The following is a 25,876-nucleotide window of genomic DNA, read 5'->3' as shown; positions in this document are numbered from 1 at the left end:
AAACCTATGGTGAAAGATCATCCTTGAAATAATTCTCCTAGATCTGCTTGGCTTTCCAGTAGCCATCCAGCTGTGCCAAAGACATCATGAGAAATACACTGTAGACAGACATCAAACAAAATCTTACCAGAACCACTCCAAAGCCTGACATGCCACTGCATGCCTCTCCACAGCATAATTTTTAGAACTACAAATTCTACAGATGTGTATTTCTGATTGTTACGCATTTCAACCCAATGCATCATACACTATTGTGGAACTGTGTTAACTGTTTTTCATTTGGTTTCATCAGACGTCACAACAAACAAGCCGGAAGGACAGAACCGTGTCCAGTTACCATAGGCAAAATATTTTTTGTAAGACAGTCACCTAATTTGTGATCTTTGAGATGTGAGATCAGTAAATTTCTTTTAAAATAATGAAAAATAATTATGAAAAACAGAATTCTTCACTATACTCTTAACTAAAAAAAACCAACACCAAACCACCCCCCCCCACCCCCCCCAAATGCTACAGCAAAAACTGAAGAGAGATAATGGATATATAGCATCTTCTACTTTTTCAATAAGAGACTTGCAATCTCTCAGTTTCCCATAGATTCCCTATAATTACCTACCTGTTCCACAAGGGATACCATCCCCTTCTTGAAACATATCCTGCACCACAAGGGCTCATTAGTATTTCCCTCAAATTGTAAAGTGATTAAATAAACAAAAGGAATTGATCCCAGTCTGTAGCCACAAAGTTTAGATTTGTAATTTCTCACAAAGATTAGCTTATTTAGTCAAAGCTCGGAAGCTGGGTCATCTGGTCTCACAACGACCAAATTCAGTGAAATGAAAACATTTCACTTTCAAATAAATATGCGAAGTAACATGTTTGAACAGATTTCTACCTGAAGGAAACATGCAACACATGGGAAAAAACGGCAGACATCCAAATGAAGATACTGACGTGTTCCACTTTTCAGAATGGAAAAGATAAAATGCTTTAAAAGAAAAAGCTCCATCACCTCTAGATGAGTCTAAGAGTGCAAGAAAAAAGTATTCTAGATATATTTAAAAAGGTTAGGCCAGGACAAATCATTATTGCATGCCATTTGATACTGTCATTTTTAATTAAAAAGTCATTAAAAAATATGCAGGGAAAATGCCTTTAAAGTTTCTAGGTAACTCTTAATACTTTTTCATACTTTTTTCTAGCACGGTGGGAATCTGTTGGATTCTTCACTTTTTAAAATAAAGTGACAACATTTGGCTGCTAATTTTTAACTCAAATGTCATTATCTTGGAAATTATTTTAAAGCTGAAACTACACAGTGAAATTGCTAAATTAAATATGAAAGTTAAATATACTGATGAGTATCAAAAGTGATATGTTAAAAATCTGATGTATTTGTAATTGAATAGTTGACCTCTATAAAAAACCCAAATAATGAAGGTACAGAAAAACTGTCTATGTGCTATTTTACTTCAGAGCAGGTTACAATAAAAGACTCTACTTCGGAAAAATTCTGATGTTATGCAAATTGACCCACACCTTCCTCTGCCACTACTGCATTACTTCCTTCTAGAAATGTACCACAAACAACAGATAACAGAACTTTTCTTTAGCACGCTGCCCAGTCATCTGCTAATCTCAAGTAACACTTCGTATCTCTCAATGGTACATGCTGTTTGCGTGTGGTTGATTTTCCACAGTGAAATTACTTTCATTGAGAATATTTGTCGCAAATTTACTTGAGCAGAAAAACTCAAATGTCTTTTACTTCTTATATTATCAAGAGGAAGGAACTAAATTTAGAGCTAAAGAGCAGTTGTCTTTTGACATAAGAGCACCCCAGCTACTCAACAGTGAAACGCAAGCAGCCCATTACAGCAATAACACCAGTGTAACATGCTTATCAAAAGTCTGTGTTCTCCCCTTTGACCAGAACCCAATGCAAGTATCATTAATTGAGCATCCACTTGGTTTATACAAAGGCTGACCTGAAATCAAACTGTACTGTAACACTGCGTATCCAGCAACACTATAATCCATTGTCTCTATTCTGTGTTCACAGGGAATTAATGCAAAAAAAAAAAAAAAGGAAAAAAACCCACCACCCACAACTCACTAACCAGCGTGCACAGGAAAATATGCATTTCTAAGAACAGAGATGCCAAGATTAGAAAGCTGAGAGAGATACATTACCAAACTTACAGTTACTTATTCTTTCTTACACTGATGAAGTATATTCCATCCTAGTTATACTTCCTTAATTGACTGATAACTGTGTGCTTTCCTTTCCAATATAGCGTGATTTTCTTGCTAGTAAGAAAGTATGCTACAGCCTGTGTTCTAGAAATTCTGATTCTTTAAACAAGAAAATCTACACTCTAAACTTGGGCTGCAGACTGTAACAAGAAGCACCTTACCAAAGAATGTATTGTTTCTCGAGCAAACAGTATGTTCACTTATAAGTTCTGAAACATAGATCAGAGAGGGTACTACTTACACACACACAAAATCTACTTTTAATCTGTCAGTAAAGGAATAATCTGTAATTCATAATCTGGTTAGAAACATGTATGGCATACATTATAAATTTCTGTAAGTACACTACAGTGAGTTTTGCTGTCAGCTATAAACAAGTACTTTATAGGTCACCTTATCCTTTAGGTTCACATTGCTAAATATGAATTTAGTAAAAACATTAAGGCATCAAACCTTACTTTTATTTATTGCAATCTGTAACTTTATAATATAGCAGGGCACTGTAGATACTTAAATTACTATATATTCATTTATTTTAAAGTATGTGCTAATCTGTTTTATTACATGAATTATGACCATGTCTCTCAATGCAAGTAGTGTCGTGAACAAAGCACGCTGAAATAGTTTAATAGAAACCCAGTCCTGAAGATACACAGCCTAAACAAGTCTTCATATACCATTTGGAAATGTCCTTAATTAATAACAATCAAAGACACAGTAGAAATAAGGGGTAAGAGGTGTGGGCTGGTTCAATTTGAGAGAGATATATATATAAATGTGTGTGTGTATATATATTTTACTTTTTTTTTTTTACTATAAAATATACTTAAAACTGAAGAAGCTTATTTGAATTAATTAGATCTCTTTCTAACTCTTAACACAAACCTTTCCATCTCGTGCTAGGGTAGATATGGTGCTTAGAATGCAGTGTTTTGCAATCAAGAAAGTGACTCGTCAGAAACATCCATAATTTTCTTGAGTAGCATTATCCATTATATAGAATTCTAGATATGCAGCCTCTTCCACCAAACCCTTACTTTTTTAGATAGGTAATAAGTAAATAGATAAAAGTCTCTTATATGCAATAATTACAGGTAAGGAAGTTTCATTTTTCTTTCCTGAAAAATTATTTTCCTATTTCATATCATTTCATAAAGCACAGTATTTTTGTTTGTCTTTGCCATTCCAAACTCACAATACCTGATCCAATCCTAGCTTAGTTAAGTAGATGGCACTTTTTTGACATTTTGTATCTTCACAGACTGGTAATAAATGTTCACTTTGTCCATCCCCATCTGTCAAAGAGAAAAAAAGACTGTCAGCTTTGTATTTGCAAAATCAGAAACCCTGTTTGCAAGAGATAATCAGCTGTGAATAATTTATTATTTTTTTAAATGTGAAAAATTACATGAGATAAACTAGACCTATTGAAAATCCTTAACCTTATAATCTAATTTAGGTCTCTTGTTTGAAGATTGTCTTTGTTGATGTATTTTCATCTTAACCCACAATATAGAGAAAGCTTTAAATTTTATTTTTGATGATAATGTTATATATTTAGAAGAATAAGTGCTTAGTAATTTACTCAATCCCTGTGTTTAGTTGGGAAGAAAATTACCTTTAATATAAATCCACCATCACAAGTCTACCATACAAACTTATTTAATTTTCTGAACTAGTTTTAAACTCTTGTGCTGTCAGCAAGACTTTAAGAAGATTCATGAGTTCACATGTAATATATTAATCTATAACGTAAGATAAAAAACAACACTGGAAAGCTGAATAACTCAATGGCTAATAAATTCCAGGCTTACAGAATTAGGCAAATCTGAGTAATTTACAGGTTTTCAAAAACGTTCTTCATGTGCCTTTAATCCATGTATTTCCAAAACCTTTAGTAGAATAATGACCTTTTAATGTTTAAACAAGCAATGTCTATTTGCATCTAGAATTCTGACACACAGAGCATATAATATGTGTGTGTGTGTAATCAATTTACTGCTCATTATCTCCACCAGGAGAAATCCCTATGTTCACATTTTGACCTTGCAGCCCTGCCTAGCATATTCAGAAATACACTGCCTTCCTACTAAGAGACAGGCCACCACAAGTTACCTTTTATGGGCTGAGAAGGAAGAACAGTTGAATGTAAGCAGCCAAAAAGCAGCAGCTAGAATTGCTGCATTAATGACTATCACTGCAAGTCCTGATTATAACCAAACTTGACTTGCTAGAAAGATGGTATGCCCCAGCTCAGGAAAATTGCAGGGAATTCGCTTGTCCAGGCTATGAAATCAAAGCTCATACTGTAATAAAAAATTGCATCTTTTCAAATTGCTCCTTAGTCCATACAGTTCTGAAGAGTTTAGTATCAATATTTTAAGTGGATTTTGTAAAGTTGCTTGATTTTGTAAAGTTGCTTGATGAAATCTCCTTAGTTAATCTGCCAGTCACTGAATCCCATATTCATATCCCAATATACTACTGACCACAGCCTAAACATTCCATCATACTTTACCCATACTGTAAGAAATGCTTTCTTAGCCTGCCAAATTATATTTCTATGAAGCTGAACCTCCTTTTAGTCCATCTCTCTCTCTCTCTCTCTGTGTATAGTTTTCTAGGTCCCTCCCTTATTACATAAGGAAGTCGGGAGATGGAAAGTAGGGTTATAAGGGGGAGAAGTGATGAAAATATCAGACTTCCCCAAATATCTCCAAGTGATAAAGCTGAACAGTCACCTTCAGTGGCTTCCTACGTCCCATGTACCTTGTGAATTATTTTACTTTACCACAAAACCTCTACCAAATCATCACGGCAGCTCTGTTATCAAGGATAGACAGTTTAGGATGCTGAGTAGCCGAGGTGACAGAAATCCAGTAAGTTTGCATCCAAAGAGATGGGAAATTACCACCCGATAGAGAAACTAACACAGCAACAATTGAATTTGACCAGTCTGAAATCAGCACCAGCTTTTGAAGCCGTTTGTTTTCCTTCTGGATCATTCAAGAACAAGAATTAAAATATGTTACTCACTTTATTTTTTGCTTACATGAACTAGAATATAATACTGTTTAGACTGCAGGCTTTTTCTAACTTAAAATGGGAGAAACTGTTTAATTTGCAAATTAGAAACCATGGAAATATTGAAGGGCTTGCTAGAACAGAATTAAGTTGCAGAGATGTGTTTTGTGAATACAAAATTTAAATTAAGCCCTAATCTTTTAATCACATTTCCACAGAAGTTTCAATCTGAAATAATTTTAGAAGATTTTCAATATACGCATGAGGACAAAGAACCTTCAAATACTAACTCTTTTCTTGCTTTTTGTTAGGAAGGGACAAGGATGTTCTCATTTTAAATTATGCTACAGAGCAGAGGAGAATATAAACGTTTGATTCTACTTAAATTGCAAGCATTCATCTTGTTATGCTGATAACTCAGTTTGGTAGTATTGGTAATTAATGTTCAGTAATACTACAGTATATTGACAAAGACAACCTACGTAGCTTTGAAGGATAATAAAACTATAGGGCAGTAAGAAGGACAGAACTTTCACATAATTAGATATGAAACCACGACATTACAGATGCAAGTGTTCTCGATAAATTATAAGTTTAAGAGTAAGATTTTATTAAAATAATTCAGTACAATCAAAGAATGACCAGAAGGTAAATATGCATCAAACAACATACCTTTGCTCTTGCAACTGAAAACAATATGATATATATCCCATATTAGAAGGACACAGTTTCCCCAATTCCTTTGACCAGAATCTACAGGTCCATTTATGTAACTTTTATTATAGGCTCATGTTTTCAGTTACAGTTTCTCTTCAGTTCTGTGTAACATACATTTAAGAGAAGAAAAAAAAACCTCCCCAAAACCAGCCCTAAGCACAAAGCTAAAGCAGAATCTGTTTCACTATCCATTGCCATTTTAAACTGTCCTCATCTGTAATAACTAGAAATACAATCTTTCCTGTATTTCTGAAGCTTTTTCAAAGGTGCTATGTGAAACCAACAAATTGATACAAGCAGCTTTTCCAGTTTTGAAAGAAAATAATTTATTCTTAACCTTGGAAGTACCCACTGAAATACAAACCTTTGGCACAACTCTACCGATCTTGTAGACCACAGAAAAAAACCCCAGCAGTTGCTCACAGAAAAGCTCAATCTCACTAACCGCACACTTACCTTGGACCTACAATGCTAAGTCTTCTCATCTTCATGCTTGGTTTCAATCTCAATTTAAATAAACATCCTTCAATTTTAAACTCTAATCTTGAATTTAAATTCTTCCACAAAGGAGGAGAAAGACAGAAATTCAAAAGGAGTATCATTAGCACATTTGCTCTAGTGCAATTAGGTATTCATAAGTGACAAAACATGCATTGGTGACAATGGTTGGGTGAACCCATCAGACCAGCTGAAATAAGCTGCACTAGTTTCAGATTTTAAAAAAAAACAAAACAACAAATGAACCTTGCATAACATGTCTTTAATAATGTACTTCAGCCTAGGTCTACCTAAGATATCTATTTCTGGATATCCTCTGTAGTCTTCACTCAGCTCCTAGGGTCTACCAGTCTATCTTTCTATTACTGTACGGATTTTAAACAATCTCAGTCCAAATTGCTGGAAATCTCAGGGTTATCCTTCCTTGTAATTTCCATGTAATTTGTAGCACTAGATGTGGCTAAACATACTCTAGACTCCAAATGTCCTCTGCTAGCGCTGCTCAACTTAAAGCATGTTTGACATACAAATAAAAACTCTAGTGTTAGCTAGCATGTTCTGAACATAAGATCCTGGCTTGACTGTGTTACTAAAGAACGACATGGTTAATAAAGATCAAGTTTTATAGGCAGTGGAAAAGGCTAGAAAAAGAACAGTCCCACGTACTCATCAGCTGCAAATCTGTACTTATGTCAAAATACATAAAGATAAAATTAGCAGTCTTATGCCATCTAGGAATCATGTGAGAATCATCACTTACAACTACCTGTTCACTGTATTTCAAAGAAAAGCCATGAATACAAAGCCCTCTTTCCAACTTTTTTCCCATGTCTGCAAAGTGCTAGCAATCCAATCCAGAACAAGAGTAACCCAGAAGACAGGGATTGTCCAGATCACTGGGAGCACACCTCATATAGAGAGGCTGCATGAGAAAAATCACTTGCAGCTGAAGCTTTAACATTGATTGTGAATGTTCACACTTGCCAAAAACATAGCTCCAATCTTTTAAATCTATTCTAAAAGTAAATTTGAGTAGGAGAAAGCAGAAAAAAAAAAATCCCATTAAGAAAAACATAATGTTAATAAAAAGTGTTATATGTTCAAAATGCAATGCTAATGTACCATGGCATACGCACACGTTTGAAAATGAATGCACAAATAGCAAATGGTGTCTCAGTGATGACTCTCAGCAATTTATTGACCCTGAGGTCCTAGCATCCCACTGAATTGCACATCTACATATAGATGTTGTGCTGTCTGACAATTCATAACGGCGACACGAGCGTTTATGTAGTTTCAGCTCTGACAGTTTAGAAATTCTTGTTGCAGGTCTATTAGGTTTTAGCCCTTTCAATTTGAACCAACTGGATTATCATCACACATTGGCATAGACCTTTTGTGATGGGGGGAGGCGGGGAAGGAACTCGGTCAATTCTGTCTGATAACTAACTTATCACCTATACCTAACCATAATTAAAGAGAAATATATATAAAGTAACTAGGCTGAATAAACAAATAGGCAGCTGGCCCTACAACAGAGAAAAGACAGAATGTAACCCTCCACTACCAAATTTATTTTGTTTAAGAAAAGACTGCTAGTGAATCATGAAGGTCTTTCACACTTTAAGAAAAAAATTATATGCATAGTGAACTTCTTCCCAAACCAAGACGTATCAGAGATATGCTTTTAAAGCAAACATGCATATAATTTACTTAGCATGAGTAAACATAGGCAAAAAATACTCAATCTAAATCTTCAAATTCCTTTAAAAATACAGAAGGTGGTGTCAGAAAAGTGGTATTTTGCAACCAAGTTCAAGGGTTATTAGATTCATTGCACACACTTGTAGAACGCCCTTTCAAACATGGGCTCTGAAAGAAAAATGGAACTTGGGGAAATGACAAGTACCATGATCACTCAATTCAAAACTGGTTTGTAATACAGCAAAATAAAGTTGTAGTTATAAAGAGCAAAACAGCTTTTGGTGGGTGTATGATCCAAATCTTTTTACTTTAAACAGCTATGTAGGTCTGCTGCAGTGTCATCCTACTTCTGCTCCTTTAAAAACAAAAACTGAATCAACTTTGGATATTTTAGATGATAGAGTGATTATTGTAACTTATTACAGTTGTATTAAATAAAACTAAATTGTTTTCTGGCAAATAGAAATAAGCTAACTATGCAGGCTAAGACAGGGAGAAGAGTCTAGCTTTCATAATTCTGAACCTGATGCCACATAAAATCAAGACACTTCATATACCACAAAGTCCTCCTGCCTTGAGAACCTATTGTTCTCTCTTGAGAATACACATTCTAAACTAGCAGTGGTCCCTGTATTATCACAGACCATCTGTTGGTGCAGTTTTCACAGTTCTCTTCAAAAACATGAGGAAAAAAAAAATGTCCTCAACATAGTACAATAAAAGCCAAGAAGTTTTTCTCTACTGTTGATTTAAAGTTCTAATAAGTATAAGGCATCTCTTGTTTAATACAATACATCCTAATGAAGCTTTATATGCTTTTTATTTCACCATACATACAGGTTGCTCACATCTCTCCCTCATGGCTTTGCACAGTTCTCATTCTCCTTTCTCATGAGGCTTTCATTTAAAGTTCTAAAGAATAGGAAGAAAATAAGGAGGAAAAAGCCCTGTTACGGTAGTGCTAAAAACAATACCCTTCTGGGGCAGGCAAGGAGACTACAACCAGTACAATTCAGTTTGATATTCAAACAAAACAAAGGTTTGTTTGAAAGCTAATTATCTTAAATTTATCTTCTGAAGTCATAAAACGACTAGAATTCTTTTGTCACTCTCTGCCTTTAGGTGTTCAACGAGATGGTCATGACAGAGACAATTATAATAAATTACTAAGATAATTACACATTATGAAAAGAATCAGTATCAGCTGCTTTTAGAAAAATGTGAATCACAACTTCAAAAAACAGACGCAAAGAGCTTTTACAGATGATTCAAAGTTCTGTGGATGTTAAAGAAACCCTTATAACACTCTTCTTCACACTAAATCAATTCTGACTTTAACTCTGTCTATATCCTTCCAAAGAATCCCTATTCACACCTCCTCTGCAAGAAAAGCATTTAAACACAGTGTGCCAGCAAACTGCACAAAGAGACTTCCAGGCTACGTCTGATCCAACAGTGCGGACTTCTATCTTAAATGGGAAGACTGCATCAAATGTACTAACTGGAATCCAGGCAGGAAAAAGAAATCAAGTACAAAATGAGAACCCCCCTGCACACTAAACAAGAAGCAGCACTGAAATTCCTGTCGCAGTTTATGCTGAAAACAACTATCTCATATTGTTAAAACAGAAACTACAAAGCCTGACTGTACAGTTTGGAACTATCTAATGTTACACATTTAGAAAGCTCACATGGCATTAAACCTTCACATGCTAACAAATGAAGGGGAAAACACTAATTAAAGAAAGCCACTTGTGTGACTCAATTTTGGGTTGAGAGTTCTTCTTTTATTAACCATGAACACTGTCAAAGAAACATTTGATCCCGAGGAGATTAAGTTCTTCAACACAGAATGAATAAGTGGCATGTGCACCACTCCTCTACTTTTATTACTGGAAAGAAAACAAAGTAATTCTTAATGTACAAGCACCTTTGACAAAAATTAATATGAAGCAACATATCTTTTTTTTTCCCAGGAGATGTTAGCATTTGACAGGAACATGTGAAAGAACCTGGCAAAATATGAGAAACAGACTTCCCCCGCAAGAAATGGACACTGCTTTGGAACTACATTTAAAACTAACTGGACAAAAATATCTCACTGTATCCAAGTCATCATAAAGACTTGGAGAGAAAGAAATAACAGAATTAGTGTTTATATTTTGGAGAGAGTCAAGAACACACATAAAGTTACTTAAGAATACTGAGTAACACACGTCATCTAAGCCTGTACCTCCAGCCAGTCTCAGCCCATCACACAGCACTCTCTCAGCTGCCAGGACATGCCAAAATGCTCTACAATATTTTGCTCTTGCAAAATTAAACAATTTAGTCCCAACTATATGTTTATTATATTATTTATTATTTATGCTGTGCAAATTCAGGGAAAACAAGAACTGTATTAGCAAAACATCTCTCTTGGATTTTCATTAGTACCATTGGTACAGTCGTACCCAGCTACAGTTTAGTGGCAAGGGGATGGGAAACAGTTCAGAAATGTGGGGTTTCATTGGATGTCATAGCAGGACAGACACCTTAAGGATCAGGAAATGTAGCATTTTAAACAGCAAAAGGAACAGTATGAAATAATGGTATATACTAAATGATTACGTGACAGGGATGAACAGTAAGGATGAGATGCATGGAAAAATAATCTTCCGAAGGGGTCAAAGATGAATTTGAAAGAAAAATTTAGGGCCATTTTATTCAAAAGTTTCCTAGGTGGACTTCACACAATTGCTTCAACTTAATGTCTGTCCTATTCTCAGATCCACACCATGACTGTAAAAATGAATGATGAAGTTACTAAGGCAGTCAGATGGGGCGTGGTCTGTAGAGCAACATGATCTATTTATAATGAACACGAATTTACACTTTTTTTGGTTGGTTGGGTTTGTTTTGTTTTGTTTGTTTTTTAAACGAACTACAAAGGAGTAACACTTACAGCTATGGTCTTAAACCTCAATACAGGATCTTTTTCTAGAAAGAACTGTCAAAAGTGATAGAAGTCTAAAAAAATAGGACTAATGTTAAAATGAAAAGGTATCCCTGAACAGCATTGCTGGTTACCAGTTAATAAATAAGACAGATTTAGCTTCTAAATACACTTTCATGGACTTGAAACACAAGTGGCCATTAGCCTGGTATGTCTCTATGCACTGCTGTTTCCGAAGAACTGAAGTTCGTCTGTTACTAAAACAACTGCTTCCTTATCTAAAAAACACTCAGAATTCTTTATTGCCATCAGCTTTTATATCGTTTTCACCCAAACTGATCACAGTAAGAACAGTTTTTCTCATATGCAGAACATTTCAAACACAGAAGTGCTGTCTTCCTGCATCTTAAGGTTCTTAGGGAATCCTTTCATTGACTACAGGAACACTTGTATATTTTCACAATGTGGTGCTCAAAAGACAATTGCTTTATAAAGGGGTTATTTACTGAAGTGCAGCATTAAAATTTTCCTTTGATACACAGCTACTACATCTGAGGATGCAACATTCTGAAGAGAAGGAAAAAACGAAAAAAATTCAGATGCTGAAATGAAGTTGATACACAAAACTAAAAGCTACAAAATTGAAATGCAACTGCAGGCAGAAAAGCAGTACATTTCATGTATGACCAGTTGCAGGATAATCAAAGTCTACTTTAAACAAAAATCTTGCAACAAAATGCATTTTGCCCAGTGCAATGAATGGCTTTAAAAAAACAAAGCCAAAGGTTAGGCACTCTGTTGCCCTTTTTAAACATAATTAACTGGCAATAAAGAGTTATCATTTCCTAAGAGAAAAACGGTAATTTCCACCATACAAGTAGTTAACATACATGAAACCGTTCAATTACTTGGTAGGGAGAAGAACAGAGAAGATTGTCTTAGGATTATTAGTTGGATAACTGGATTTTAAATGAGAAAAATTTGAGTTCAGGCCCCTAGAACACTTGGATAGAACTTTAACTAGCCCAATCCATGCTTTGCCAAAAAGTAAGCAAGTTTGCATAGCAGGAGTAAACACAGACTTCATAAATTAGGGAAGATCACACAGGGAAAGACTCAGCAGCAGCTGAGAAAACAAATGGTGAGTAAAAGATAAAGAACTGAGGTGGAGTTGGCTAAATGCTACCTTGCAAAAGTAGGAGTTGTGTTGCATTTAGTTATGAGGAGACTATCAAAAGTATGATCAAGTTTGATTTTTGAAAAGCTAAATTTTATTGTCTTTACATACAGTCCGCAACAGATTTCTATGTCTAAACTACGCAAAATCAGTGACTGATTAATCAAACTTTTACATTCTTAGATCAGATATCAGAAAGAATGATTTATCAATCTCCACTATCCAACAGAACCAATCATAGCTGAATAGCAGTTATAACATTAATTTCCTATAAAAATGAATTAATGGACTGTATAAACAGCACAATATTCTATGCTAATTGCTTCTGGGTCACTACTTTAAAGATATATTTCATTAATCTTCAAAGTAACAAGAAAATAGCAGGTTTGTGTGTCCAAAATATGGCTCACATTCACCTCGTTACTAAAAAAAAATTGGTCATTTTCAGAGCATCCCACTGAAATCCTTAAATTTCTTTAACAAATACAAAATTTTTCAGTATTTTAAGTGACAATTATTAAAACTCTTTATAATTGCAATTATTTATCAGGATTCTAGCCAACATCTATGATTTCCTCTAAAGACAGTACAAGCAGATCTTATAAAAAGCCTCTGCTAGCATACAGATAACGGAGGATTAATCATTTTTGCTATAGCAACCACTGCACTGCAATTACCATAGTGACACGAGAAGAATAGAAGAAGTAATAATGAAGAGCTCTTACTTGTTTGGAGCAATGTGTGAGCCAAATAAGCGCCGAATTCTCTAGTGCCTAGCTCTGCTCACCTTAATCAATTGAAATGCCTTTTGTAATAAATCAGAAATGCTTTCTAACATATTTATTTTTAAAAGGGCAATACAAATTTGTCAATTGTTCCCTGTCCTTTGGTCAGGTTAATGTACAAATCATTACTATCATGTAACAGAGGGGAGTGCTACTTATTTTAGAGGTTCCAATTTAGACATAAATTCTAATGTCTACTACATTATCATAAATATATTGATATATATACACACCTGCTTTGGCATATTTTTCCATGCAAACATATACACACGTATGTACGTAAAGATGTAGTAGACTTTACAGATACATATATAGATGTATGCAAACATACATTTGTATATATTTTTCATTTTAAAAATACATCTTTATTATTTGAGTACTTCAAGAACACTTGGTGCTAAGACTATGCAAACATCTGTGATAGTTTCGCATGAGTCACCTAATTGCTGTTTTTTCCAACTCCACTTATCTAAATAATTTCTACTTGATACCTGTAATTCAACCTGCTTAGTTTAAGAAAGGAAACCTTACCCGAAATTAGTTGCCTTTGGAGGTTCTCAGCCAGGATCTTATTCAAAGTTCCCCCTTTTTTCAAATGACAGGTAAATACTTATGGCTGGAAAGGGTACTTCAAATAAAACTTTTGGAAGCAGGAAACAATGGTAGACAAAATCACCTTTAGAAACAATGCATGTTTTGCTAAGATGTAGGTGTGATCGATAAATGAGAATCTTGGATGCAGAAGTACACCAGTGTACAAACAGAAACGTGGGTGTAAATGAGAAGGCGGGAGCACAAGCGACATACTCCCAAGCTCACGTCTGGACCTGACATCATTCCAGAATCTAATAAGCACAAGGTTAAGTAAATGCAAAGAGGCAGAGAGTGAAAGCACAGAAGAGAAATATGGAATCCTTTGAGACCTTTAGCGAATGGCAAGGCTGGCACATCAGCTATGAGGTACAGAAAATGTCAAGAAAGGGGAAGAAAAGAGAGGCAGGCAACACAGAAGTAAGCATGTAACAGGCTTATGACTGTATATTGAATATGTTTCTAGTCACAGCAGCTGTATCCCAGTGCCAACAGCAAAGATGCTTGCAGCATCCGTAGAGCAGAGTGAGTGTGCTATGGTATGTTCTGCTCAGTATATCACACAGTTTGGCAAAAGCTACCTAGGTAGAAAGCAGCAATCTTCTAATACATCTCATTTTACGTTTTCATTGTGCTGTTTTGATTTGTTGTACAATGAAACCTCTTTCAGGCCCCATTACAGATAGCCAAATTACTATTTCAAACTGCAAACGATCATACCTTAACTTCCTTTGACTTATGACAATCATTATTTCATCATTTCTGAAATGGAAAACTGAAAAAAGGAGATGTTCAAGCCTGACATCATTTCTAGCAAGGCATTATCTTTAACTTCAGCTCATTACAAGCAGAATCTGTATGATAAATGCCTACCTTTTCAAGTATCTAAATATATGCAGACACAGCACAGTAGGTAAATGTAGTTACTGTGATACAGTGTTATTCTAGTAATGTGAGATTTTGCCTCTTTATTGTTAGACTCATGCAGAACAAAAAATACCAGAATGAAAATGAACATGAGCAGAACTCAGCTAAGATCCTCCTTTGCATTCAAAGTTTTTCTCCCTCCTACCGATTACTATATAGCCACTCTTACACAGAACTACTTCACTCTAGGTAGGATTTTTTGATGGTGGTAGGGTATTATTCAACTCTTTCAGACTGCATTTCATACAGAACATGGAATTTAGAATTATATTCCTTCACTGCTCACATACATTGTTTTAGTACCATATTCACTAAAATTTTGTTCAATGAGAAAAATACCTATTTGTTGTCTTGATTATTTTAAATTAATGCTGGGAAGATAAAAAAATTGATGCACTACTTGATTTCCTACCCACTGTTTCAACAGAAGAAAGATTAATTGAAGTCCTAATAGTACTCAAGTAGTAAATTGGAAATCATAGTTACAAGTATTTCTGTAGTTGTCAGAATAAACTTTGTTCCTCTGTCGAAAACACACACATACATTTATAGCAATGTTTTCACTCGCTTAGGAAAAAAAAAAAAAAATCAATGGGCAGAAAGACCATTAAACCATTTTCCATCCTTCACCCTGGATGAACTTCAGTGATCTGGACTGAAGATAAAGATGACAGTGTGTATGTAGCTCTTCAGGAAGAGGAAGCAAGACGCTCATACTGCAAGATCTGTGCTGGGTGTTCTCTCAGAGTTGAAATGGCTGAGATCTTTCAGAATAACCAGTTCCAAAAAGTCAGCTTCTGAAAGGCCAGCACCTCCTCCTATAGATGATACTGAGAATTCCTTGCCTATCTGCTTTGCCATATATGCTGTCCCTCTACATTTATTTGCATGCATTTCTTAAGTCCCTGCACGCATTTTCCCCCATTAGATTCAATCTTACTGGAAAGATTGCTCCACTATTGCCTCACACTAGTGCTTTGCCTATGAATTTGATGATAATTAGCAGAGCAGGGTATTAAACAACTCCAAAACAGCAGCCCCCTGCAGTTAAGCTAGCTATGCCGGCCATTGTCTTTCATAACCTTGGCTGTACCAAAACCACACAGTGTACTGTACTGCTATATCACGGTGCATTCAATTTATTCACATTTTCAAAATTCTAGCATTTGAACAGTTCCACTTCTCTTTGCAAAGATATCCCAGGGTTTATTAAAATTCCATTAATTATGGTAATTTTCTAGAATTATGATATATTATTTAGGCCCATTAGCTACCTAACATACAGACAAAATTATCCTATGTAAATATTGCTTTCCACATTGCCATTGTTAAAAAAAAGAACAAAAAAAATCAGATTTCTACTTAATACTTATTAAGACACATTATTCAGAACATCAGCTTGGAAAATGGTTACAAAAACCCAACACATTTAAATTTTTAAACTGCAAAACCCATAGTATTCTATTCTTTCCTTCAGCTATTATATACACAAATGTTTATATTTGTAGATAAACAGTAAAAGATTTTACAAAAACTTTTACAGAGATTTTAGAAAATGCATTAAACATTTCACAGAAGAACCCAGAGCATTGTTCAGCTTCTACCTTATTTCATTTACTATAGATCTGTAAACCCATCCATAGTTGCTAGATAAGGATCTAAGGATAATTCGCTATCCAGCAGTGGGGTCTTCTAGATACATGTCAGTAAACAGCTTTGCTAGAACTCTTATGAATACTTCTAAGTGGCAGCATACAGCAAGAGAATTGGCCTCTGGGTCTAGTATACAGCCTGACTTTTAATTTAAAAATCTGTCATTTTCTTTAAAACAGATTTTAAAATCAAAGTGATGCAACAAGGCTACCATTTGACAACATTTAAAGACAGGCTCAGTCTCACAATTAACAAATGTGTTGTATATATAGAGTAAATGAGTTCTTTAAGGAGTTATTTACAGTCAATAGTGTCAGCAGAATCAGGCCTGTAGCACTTTCCCTTGGGTTGCAAAAACTTATTTTAGTGCACAGAAAGAAAAGTAGTTTTTGGACTACAAACCCAACATTTCCTGTTCTCCATAACATGACACACACATTCATAAGTCACAATTGACTGAAAAAGTACATTCTGATAGAAAAATACAGGCTTTCGCTAACCCTTGCAAAAAGAGATTTACACATAAATTATATTTTTATTCTGTCCAAAAGCCTTCCAGAATTTTCAATTACAACCATTAAGATTTTACTATGTTTCCTCAATCTTTATTCAAGTAATTTTAATTCATTTACATTTTGGCTTTAGTAGTTTGTACAAGTGAAGAATTTATGAGCATTTACTCAAATGATATCTTCAGAACAAGGTTAAGGAAAAAAACAAAATAATGAAAAAAACCCCCAACACATCTGATAAAAGTAAGTTTGGCATTGTACCACACTTCAAAGCAACAGCCCTTAAGTGTGGCACTCAAAAATAGATACATGTGATGCAGAATGTACTGGGATAGCCAAAGTTGAATTTACTTGAATTTATTAATAATTATTCCCAGATATTTCAAGATTTACAGTCAAATAGATATAATACCTTAAAGAAAAAAAAGTTTAAAAACCCACTTCTAGAGCTGAACATCTTTATTTGTTCTTTGATTTAGAGGAGCTAACCAAAATACGAAAAAGAAACACACACTCAGGATAGTTTAGAAGAATAAAACTCACCAAAATCTGCAAACACGGACTGTCCAACAACTTTCACACCACTAGGCGCTTCCTTACTTTTTCCAGCTTTAGAGAAGTTCCCATCCTATCAAACAGGCCAAAGACGATGGGAAAAAAGTGAACTGCAGGCTAAGTCATAAAATTTGACTTTCGAACCAAAGAAAATATACATCAATAAAAAAAGCACTTAAGTAGATAATAAAGAGACATCTCAGCTATGGAAAAAAAAGGCAGTCTCTGAAAATTGGGATTGAGTTTCTGCATTTCTAATCTTTCATGGAATCTTATGGAAATCCAGTAATAGTAATATTCAGATACAATTGTCCGTATATTTTGCTGTGTTACACAGAAGAGATTGGGTTATTTCAGCAACATAATCTAAATTATAATTAAGTGATTATGTATACTAATGTGCATTTATGCATATTGACATGTGATTTTATAGATATATGTAACATATAAACACGCACCTGCAGACCTGTTAAAAATGGCTTCTGATTTTCCTTCTAATTAGGAAATAACTTGATTTTACATTAGGTCTGGTTTAGGTCTTGTTTGAATTGTCTATTATTAAAACCTAGGCCTGCAGAAAACAATATTCCAGTATTTCATCAGAAAGACAAAGGAGGAGTGCTGTATCCCTGTTTACCGTAGAACTGGATCACAACTGGAACAAAACTATTAAAAACATTAAATTTTCAAAGCCTAGTAAGATGACCTAAGGCCCACTTTTCTAGTCACTGCAATTAGCTCATATAAAGTGGTATGCACACAAGTATATGTAAAACCATTGAGACAAATGATGCAGTTTGGTGGATTATCTATAGTTACCCATATTGCTTACTCATGCCCTATTCAGTTTGTAAACTTCAATGCTGTTGAAGATGCAATTCTGGAGACAGTTAGTACATGAATGTTTGACTATATATCTTTACCTTGACATATAATTTATAATGACTCAGATGAGAAAAAACCCCAAACAATTAATGCAAGTCATCTCCATGCAGAAAAGAAGACTAGGCCCTGTGCTTAGTTGGCCAGAAAGGCATATATCATATAGGCAAATATTTTAAAAGCATTAAAGCATTTCATGGTGCACCAGTGAAGGGACTTACTTTGCCTAGGTTTATAAAGCAGTTTAACAGCTTTTAATGGATCAATTAAAGTATTTTAAGATTGATATATACATACATATATTTTATACGCATGACATTTTACCAGGTTGATTGATCCCAAAGAATAGAATTCTTTCTTTCTAAAGCTAAGCAAGTCTATGCATACAAAATACAAAATGTAGGATAACATTTAGAATACATGAGTTTGGAAAATCCAAAATAAAAAAAAAAACAACAAACAAAACCACAACCAACCCACCACCTACAGGAGACAGGTTAAATGCCTTGTGTAGTCACTAACACCCAATCCCTCCAGAATTAAATTTGTCAAAGTCAGAAGCTGTTAATTTTTAAGTCTATATAAAAGCTAGAAATACAGAATTCATGACCTGCTGTTTTAAAAAAGTGTCTAGTACAGCTTTCATTACTTTTGCCTAAAAATTGGTATTCAGAGAATATATGGCAGTTAATTTTATTTTTTTTTTTTCTCCCAGCAGCTGGTTGAAGATGGCCACATTGTCACAGACAAGACTACACTCTCCGTTTTACAGTGACTCACTGTGATACGATGGATAAATCTTCCAGGTACATAAAGCCTCAAACACTGATTCCTTAGCTAATAAGAAACACATTAAGCACTTTCTGTTATAACAAAAAAGTAAACTTTTAACATGCACATGCTAAGATTCTCAACTATAGTCCCTTTGGATAACCGATTTAGTATAAAGGATACACTTAGTTCCAAATTAACTGATTTAATTAATTCTTATTAACAATTAGGTTCTTCACTGACCCTAGCCAGGTTAGGCAATATAAAAGCAGAATCTCAATAAATAAATAAATAAAAAGTAATCCATTGACATATTTCTCCTCAAATTTGTGATATTTGGTTAACATAGGACTCGGGATTCTCTCAATTGTAACTTGCATATATATTGTAACAGTTACAAGTGAGATTTTGAACCTCTGTCCCACAAAATCTTACCCAAGACCTGAAGTCACAGTTCTAAGAAAGTTTACTTAAAGAAATCAAATCTTGAGACAGCAAGAACAAAAAAATCTGATCAGCCTTTTCTTCATAAATCACCATGCTAAGTGTCGGTAACCTCCTGGAAGAGCTGATGACACACCAGGAGTCGTGCTAAGGTGTATGAAGGCAGTCTGATCGATTTACTTAGTATTCGTGAAAAAAAATCTGCAGAGGAACTTATGCTAAGTAAAAGATCTCCAGTGACATTCTGCAGTCTAAATGCAATAGTGCAGTTAGTGCCTCAACATCGGTTCCACTCATTCCTGAAACAAGGAATATCAGACAACTATTTTTTTTTCTTTTTCTTTTTTTAAACTCTTCTGCGTTTTCAACAGAATGATTATTGGGATTTTCTCTCTTACCTTATTTATCCATATCTCAAACGTAACATTTTGTGAATTTGGCGATGTAGTAAGGAACAAATCTGCAAGGTAAAACGTAAAAGAAATAAAATATTTACCATCAGACTACATACACAAATATTTGATCACTCAATAAAGATAGATAACTTATTTAAAATACATCACCTGTATTTTATAAGTTATAAATATATTCTACTCCAGTGATGTTTAGATGTATACGTATTAAGCAAGAAAGATGAAAAAACAAAACCAAATTTTCAACCCTCATACTCTTCTGTATAAATAAATATACCTTCTGTGCTCAACTTCTGCATTTGCATAGTTTATACAGAAATTAAGTTAGCCTCACAGGATCTAGTAAGTACTGGATGTTATATATGCACACTGAAGAACATTTGTTAATAGTAAAGGCAGAAACAGACCTCAAAGCTACAAAAAAGTATACATAGTTATATTTTAGTAAGTCAAAATTAAAAATAAAAATTACCAAACATCCTTTTATTTTGGATATATTGAATTAAGCAATAGATATAGTGTTGACAGGAGGAAAAAAGGAGATGGAGAAATATTTCAGGCTTCCTTTACACTAAAATTCTCAAACATCAAAACACTGCAAAAGACTGCTTCAGAGGATTTATCTGACAATGCCTACTTAAAGAGGAGCTTATTCATTGTCATTTAGGAAAGCACTCAAATCAGGAAAATGGGAAGAAAGTGGGAAGAAAGAGCTTTATAAAGGAGGTTAAAAAAAGAAGCAGGGGTGGGGGCGGGGTGGTTTTACGGGGGGAAAAAAACAAATTTTAAGTCCAGTGTTAAGAAGCACAGATTTTAAGAAAACTAGTCTTCTAGATTTAAGCACCTGTTTTCTTTTTCATTGTCCTGCTTCCACCCCACAATTTAAAGTATAACTATTTGAGTCAGAACACAATGGTTACTTTGTAGGTAGAAAAAAGTGATTTTAAAAAAGAGAGTATGAATTCTTTACCCTGAGGTGGTTTACTGAATAAGCAGGCAGACTGCTGTACAGGGAATTTCAAATGGCACAATAAAGGGTATTGTCTTCCAGGGCAAAAACCACTGAAAAACACCAAACCATAAACCCCCACACCAAACAAACAAACCAACCAAAACAAAAAACCCCACATGCACAGAAAAAAATAAAAAAAACAACAAAGATTTTGCTTACAGATTTCTCCTCCTCCCACCCCCAGCTTGAAAGTTGTACCATTTAATTTTATTCTCCTGAATACCTGAAATGGCAATTTCCTTTAGAGCGTACACATGAAAAGCATGATAGTGCGGTTCACTGGAATGAATTATATTGATACTTAAGCATTTCTTGAAGGTAAGAGACAGAAGAAATGGAAGCAATCTAGAGATATCATAGATGTAACTTAGAAAACATATATAAACTTTCAAATTTTAACTTTGCATGTAGAAGGAAGTTTGTGCGATACTGTTGATTACTATCAGATATAAACCAGAAAAATATTTTAAAATTCTAACACATTCACAGGGAGGGAAGGGAAAAAAAAAACCACCACAAAAAAACATGGAACACAGAAACCTTGGCTCTCTTTCCTATAAGCCACAATGCCACTAAATATTTGAAAAGAGTTTTTGAGGTTCAAATTTCAAGTAGGGTTGTAGTGTATCCATGCTGTAATTTGTACTGCAATTTCTGACTAGTTATGGGCTATGTTGCATACAGATTATGCCACAATAGGCTCTTTAAGTGTTATATTTAAATACACAGCAAATGACTAGCATTTGATTAGCAAATGTAACAGGTTGCCTAACCTTCAGCAGACATTTTGTTGGCATTATAACTGTTTTCCCACCACGTCTCTGACTCAGTTTCACTCACTGCAGAGCTGACCTCTCACCTTTAATTGCTAAGTCAGTCCTCTCTCTGCCCAGTCCTCTATGCAAGCAGAGATCTTGGGGAGCATTAACTCAGCATTCCCACTGGTAATGCTATGTTTATGCACATTTTGTGACTCTATCCCAGAATTAGAGAAAATGGCATAGCTGCCAAGACAAGACATAATTCACCCAGTAGTATTACGCTAGAAATTCAGCTCTGAACAGTTGGCTATTACAAGGTTAAATAAATGCATGAAGGTTTTATGCAACACAGTTATGTTTCTAGAGTGGAAAAAACAAATACAAAAGGCAGATACGAGTTTTGCTGGGGTTATTACAAAGTCCTTCGCTCTAAATCATTTATTTAAGGTTAAAACAAAGTTCATTAAAAATAAAACCAGCAAAAAACCCAGTATTATTTCTTGATTAATTTAACATGTGATGGAATTTCATTTAACAATTAATCTTAAAACCTATACTAATCATAGAATCATTATGGTTGGAAGAGACCTCAAAGATCATCAAGTCCAACTGTATACCTGACGCGGCATACTATGACAACTTCTCAGGAAAAAAAAACAAAACCAAAAACAAACTCTTTTCTTCAATGGGAAAATGCAATACCACCTATAGTGTTCTTACAATAGACCTTTTTGAATACAGAGAAATGAACATCCTTAACATCTTAATGGGAAGACATATAAGCACTACTATGAATTGAATTATCTATAAGTAGTAATATATCTTGTTTTTATTTGAGCTTTACAGAGTAAATTTATTAGTTACAGCTCCTCAGAGAGCATAATGGCTGTGTTTGACCCAAAAGACTTTCCACATTTTTCATCCCAGACAGAGCTGTAACAGGCCACAGAAAGTCAGGCTCTCAACATGACTGGGCAACAATGATAGCAAAGTAAACTGCAAAGTATACTAATCCTGATTTTGAGACACAGCCATTATGAACACACTCAAGTATTAGTGAATTACTTTTAACAGAGTATGTATGGTTTCTGCATATTACACAGACACTATTTTGTAAAAGCATGTAACAAAGAGAGAGAGATTTGCAATGGCTTTTTCGTATGCATTGAAAAAATCCATTTTTTCCATTCTTAGTCTGAGGCATATTATACTAGTTGTTTTTCCCTCCTCATTTAATCTGATTTCATAATGAGTGTATAGAAATATTCAGAAATATGACTGCACAGGGAATTGAACTAATATAGGAAGGCAAGGAACAACAGGCATATAAAATCCCAGATGTTAGGACCAGAATCAAAAGTAGCTTTAAAATAAACATTAAACTCCATAAAAAAAAAAAATAAAAAAATGAGAGAACCACAAAGGCTGGGATGTCACACAACTTAATAAAATCAAATAATACATTTAGCTATCTGCAGTGTAGGAGGAATAAATCACAATAATAAATGCAAGTCAAACTACAAAGAGCTAATAGAAAGACGATAATTTAAAACATCTAAAATGTTTACTATGTGAAAAATGTGAAGGTGCTTACAGATTTAAAGTCTTTGTTCAGCTGCTGTACAAACCCCGCATTTTAATTTGATCACTTGTTCCACATTTTGAGAGTAGAAAGAGAGAGCTATGTTTTCAGAGGAGGCAATCTACCATACATTTCTTTGGTTTGCAAGAGATCAGTGCTGAATATGGCCCTCTGCAGTAGCTTAAAGTTGATTAAATTCAGCAACATGCCTGTTTTGCACTGAACTCTCTCCCACCCCCAAAACAGCTTCTCTTGAAAGTTAGTAAATTACTTTTGCCCTTTGTTCCTCTTCATGTACTCCTGTCTCTCCTTTTTCCTAACTTGAGGCATATAACATTATATACAATGAACAAAATCAATGCACCAAAGCAGCCGCAAGGCTGCTGTAATATTACACTGCACTGGTAAAATGCAAAGGCAGGCAAAGATAGCAGATAATCTTCCAGAAATAGTATAGAGGAGCTAGTGCCACGCTGCTCCTAAGTTAAAGCAACAAGCTGTGATTTCCCATAGGACAACTTAATACAGGTACAGCAACACCACCTCTAGTTCTAGAGCCCGCTGAACCAATTAAGCTGGTATGTTATTGCCAGTTGTCCTCCTTTTTAGCCTTAAGCCTTCTTAGAAGCTACGCGTCTCAAATGCTCGTGCATGTTTTTGTGACTAAACCCTCTTGCAATGAAATCAAATCAAATCCTTAATATTTACAAGTAATTTCCCATTTTAATCAATAATGTCAGAGATTTCAAAGCAGGCAAAACAAAAACATTTCTTTGCAGCAGCAGTGTAAAAATGGAATGCAATTTAGACACTCCAAATAACTTTTTACAAGTTTGTATAGTTCAGAATCACAAATGTTTTCTCCAAGTTTGTAGGAAATAAACTTGTAAGAAAAACCAAGACCTGCCTAGTACAGTGTTTTAGTCCAGATGACTTCCAAAGGTTACTTCCAACCTAACTTATTCTATGATTCTATCTGGCCTTATTAGGTAAGTTTTTGTCCCTAAGAGCCAAAAGCATGTAAGAGGGGAAACAAGAATCTCTGCAATTTATAAGTATATTTTTCTGTACAGCCATAGCAAAAACTCCTTGCAAGCATCTCCTTCCCAAAGGAACGGTGTCCATAGACATCTCTCACCACTATTGCTATAGATTTCCGTGTCTCTTATTACTAAATTCTTTAATGTATAAGGGCTGCAGTAAAAGAGTTGGCGCCAACAAATGCATTAAGATCTGTATGTTCAGTACTTGGATTACACAACAATGAAGACATACACAGTTCATTTCTACACTTCTTGTATTTTAATACACTAATCATCTTGAAAACTGCAACATTTTTGTTTTGCTTCTGGCTATATCAAGAAAACTCAACCCCTGTTTCCTACGAGGAATGCCTATCATATTACATATGCTCAGGAAAAGTCACTTGTCTAAAGATATGCTGCCACATTGCCTTTAGAAGGCAGTTCTGGTTGCAATTTCAGCTGTAGAAAACAAAATCATTTGCACACACATTTCAAAGCTTAAAAAGCACAGCTAAAGTATTGAAGGCTGTATCCTAATGCTCTGTTCAAATACTGATGAACCCAAGAACAGCACAATGCGAGATATTTACAACCCGAGGTGTAACATAGATAATCTGGAGGTCAACAATCTTATTTACAGAACACAGAGGTGATACTCTGGATATTTTTACTAGACAATAGCTACATAAAGGGATACTAAAAACAATAGGCAAGAATGTACCTTTAACAACCCTATGCCAATTGTAGATACTGGAGATACGCAAGGGAAATAGGCAATGGAAGGCGGGGTGGAATCAGTCTGGCCACTTTCCTACTGCCACTTCCAGAGAAAGAATATTGGGTTAGCTGGAAGGACCACTAGACTAAGCCTGCAGTCTATTTCTTACGTTTTTAATTTGTGACATGATGTAGTGAAGATAAGTAAAATCTTTGATAGTTGGGATAGGGGAAGATCTTCATGTCAGATTCAGGCAGATTTCCTGAAATGTAACACCTACAGCCTAAGTCAAGGGCTGGAAATAAAAAAGCAATATTGTCAAAGAGGAAAAGTTTCTCTTGAACTAATGCGAGGTGAAGTGTGTTCACATTTAAATATGTTTTCCTATTTTTGATTTAACAGGCAGTGATTAACATAAAAACAATATAAGCAATAGGAAAATTCATAAACAAAGTTCAACAGCCTGGGAATAAGATAAAGAATCAGTATTTTAGATTCACAAGACTGAAAAACAACCTAAGTATATACCAAACACTTCCTACAGAAGATACCTGACATATGCTGTGACACAAAACCACACTGTATTAGCATTCTACTCACAACTTTACTTTCCCTAAAAAGTGATCTGGTGAGCAAATTTGGCTATTCTTTGCGTTAACTGGCTTAGTAATAAAATGCTGCTATCTAGGCTCTACTACATCTTATCAAAAGTAAATATATATACTGAAGAGCACTGAATTCAGCATTCATTCTTGTAAAAAAAGGAAACAGAGATTATTAGAATTTATATTTCAGCTTGAAAAAGGGACAATATCCTGATTATCCTTGTTATCTTCCTTCACTTTTCCGTGTTACAGAAACTGGCACTATTTATAGATGGAGCATTCATTTCGCTAATGACTGATCTGACCTTTCTGTTTAATGTCAGAGGGCT

At 34.7% G+C, this 25,876-nt stretch overlaps 1 protein-coding gene across 1 annotated transcript in view; it reads right to left on the bottom strand.

Annotated features, from left to right (window-relative positions):
• The window catches only part of ITFG1 (integrin alpha FG-GAP repeat containing 1), a gene marked incomplete at its 5' end in the record, with an annotated part of 82,583 nt that overhangs the window by 41,072 nt on the left and 15,635 nt on the right, over positions 1-25,876 (bottom strand). The window contains 3 exons of the mRNA XM_009696942.1: positions 3,457-3,551; positions 17,323-17,407; positions 19,830-19,891. Coding sequence (XP_009695244.1) covers positions 3,457-3,551; positions 17,323-17,407; positions 19,830-19,891 — 242 coding nt within the window. The remainder of the gene's footprint in view (positions 1-3,456; positions 3,552-17,322; positions 17,408-19,829; positions 19,892-25,876) is intronic.

The sequence above is a fragment of the Cariama cristata genome, unplaced genomic scaffold (assembly GCF_000690535.1).
Source record: "Cariama cristata isolate BGI_N322 unplaced genomic scaffold, ASM69053v1 scaffold15193, whole genome shotgun sequence".
NCBI classification, from domain to species: domain Eukaryota; kingdom Metazoa; phylum Chordata; class Aves; order Cariamiformes; family Cariamidae; genus Cariama; species Cariama cristata.
This window is presented reverse-complemented; position numbering and strand designations above follow the sequence as displayed.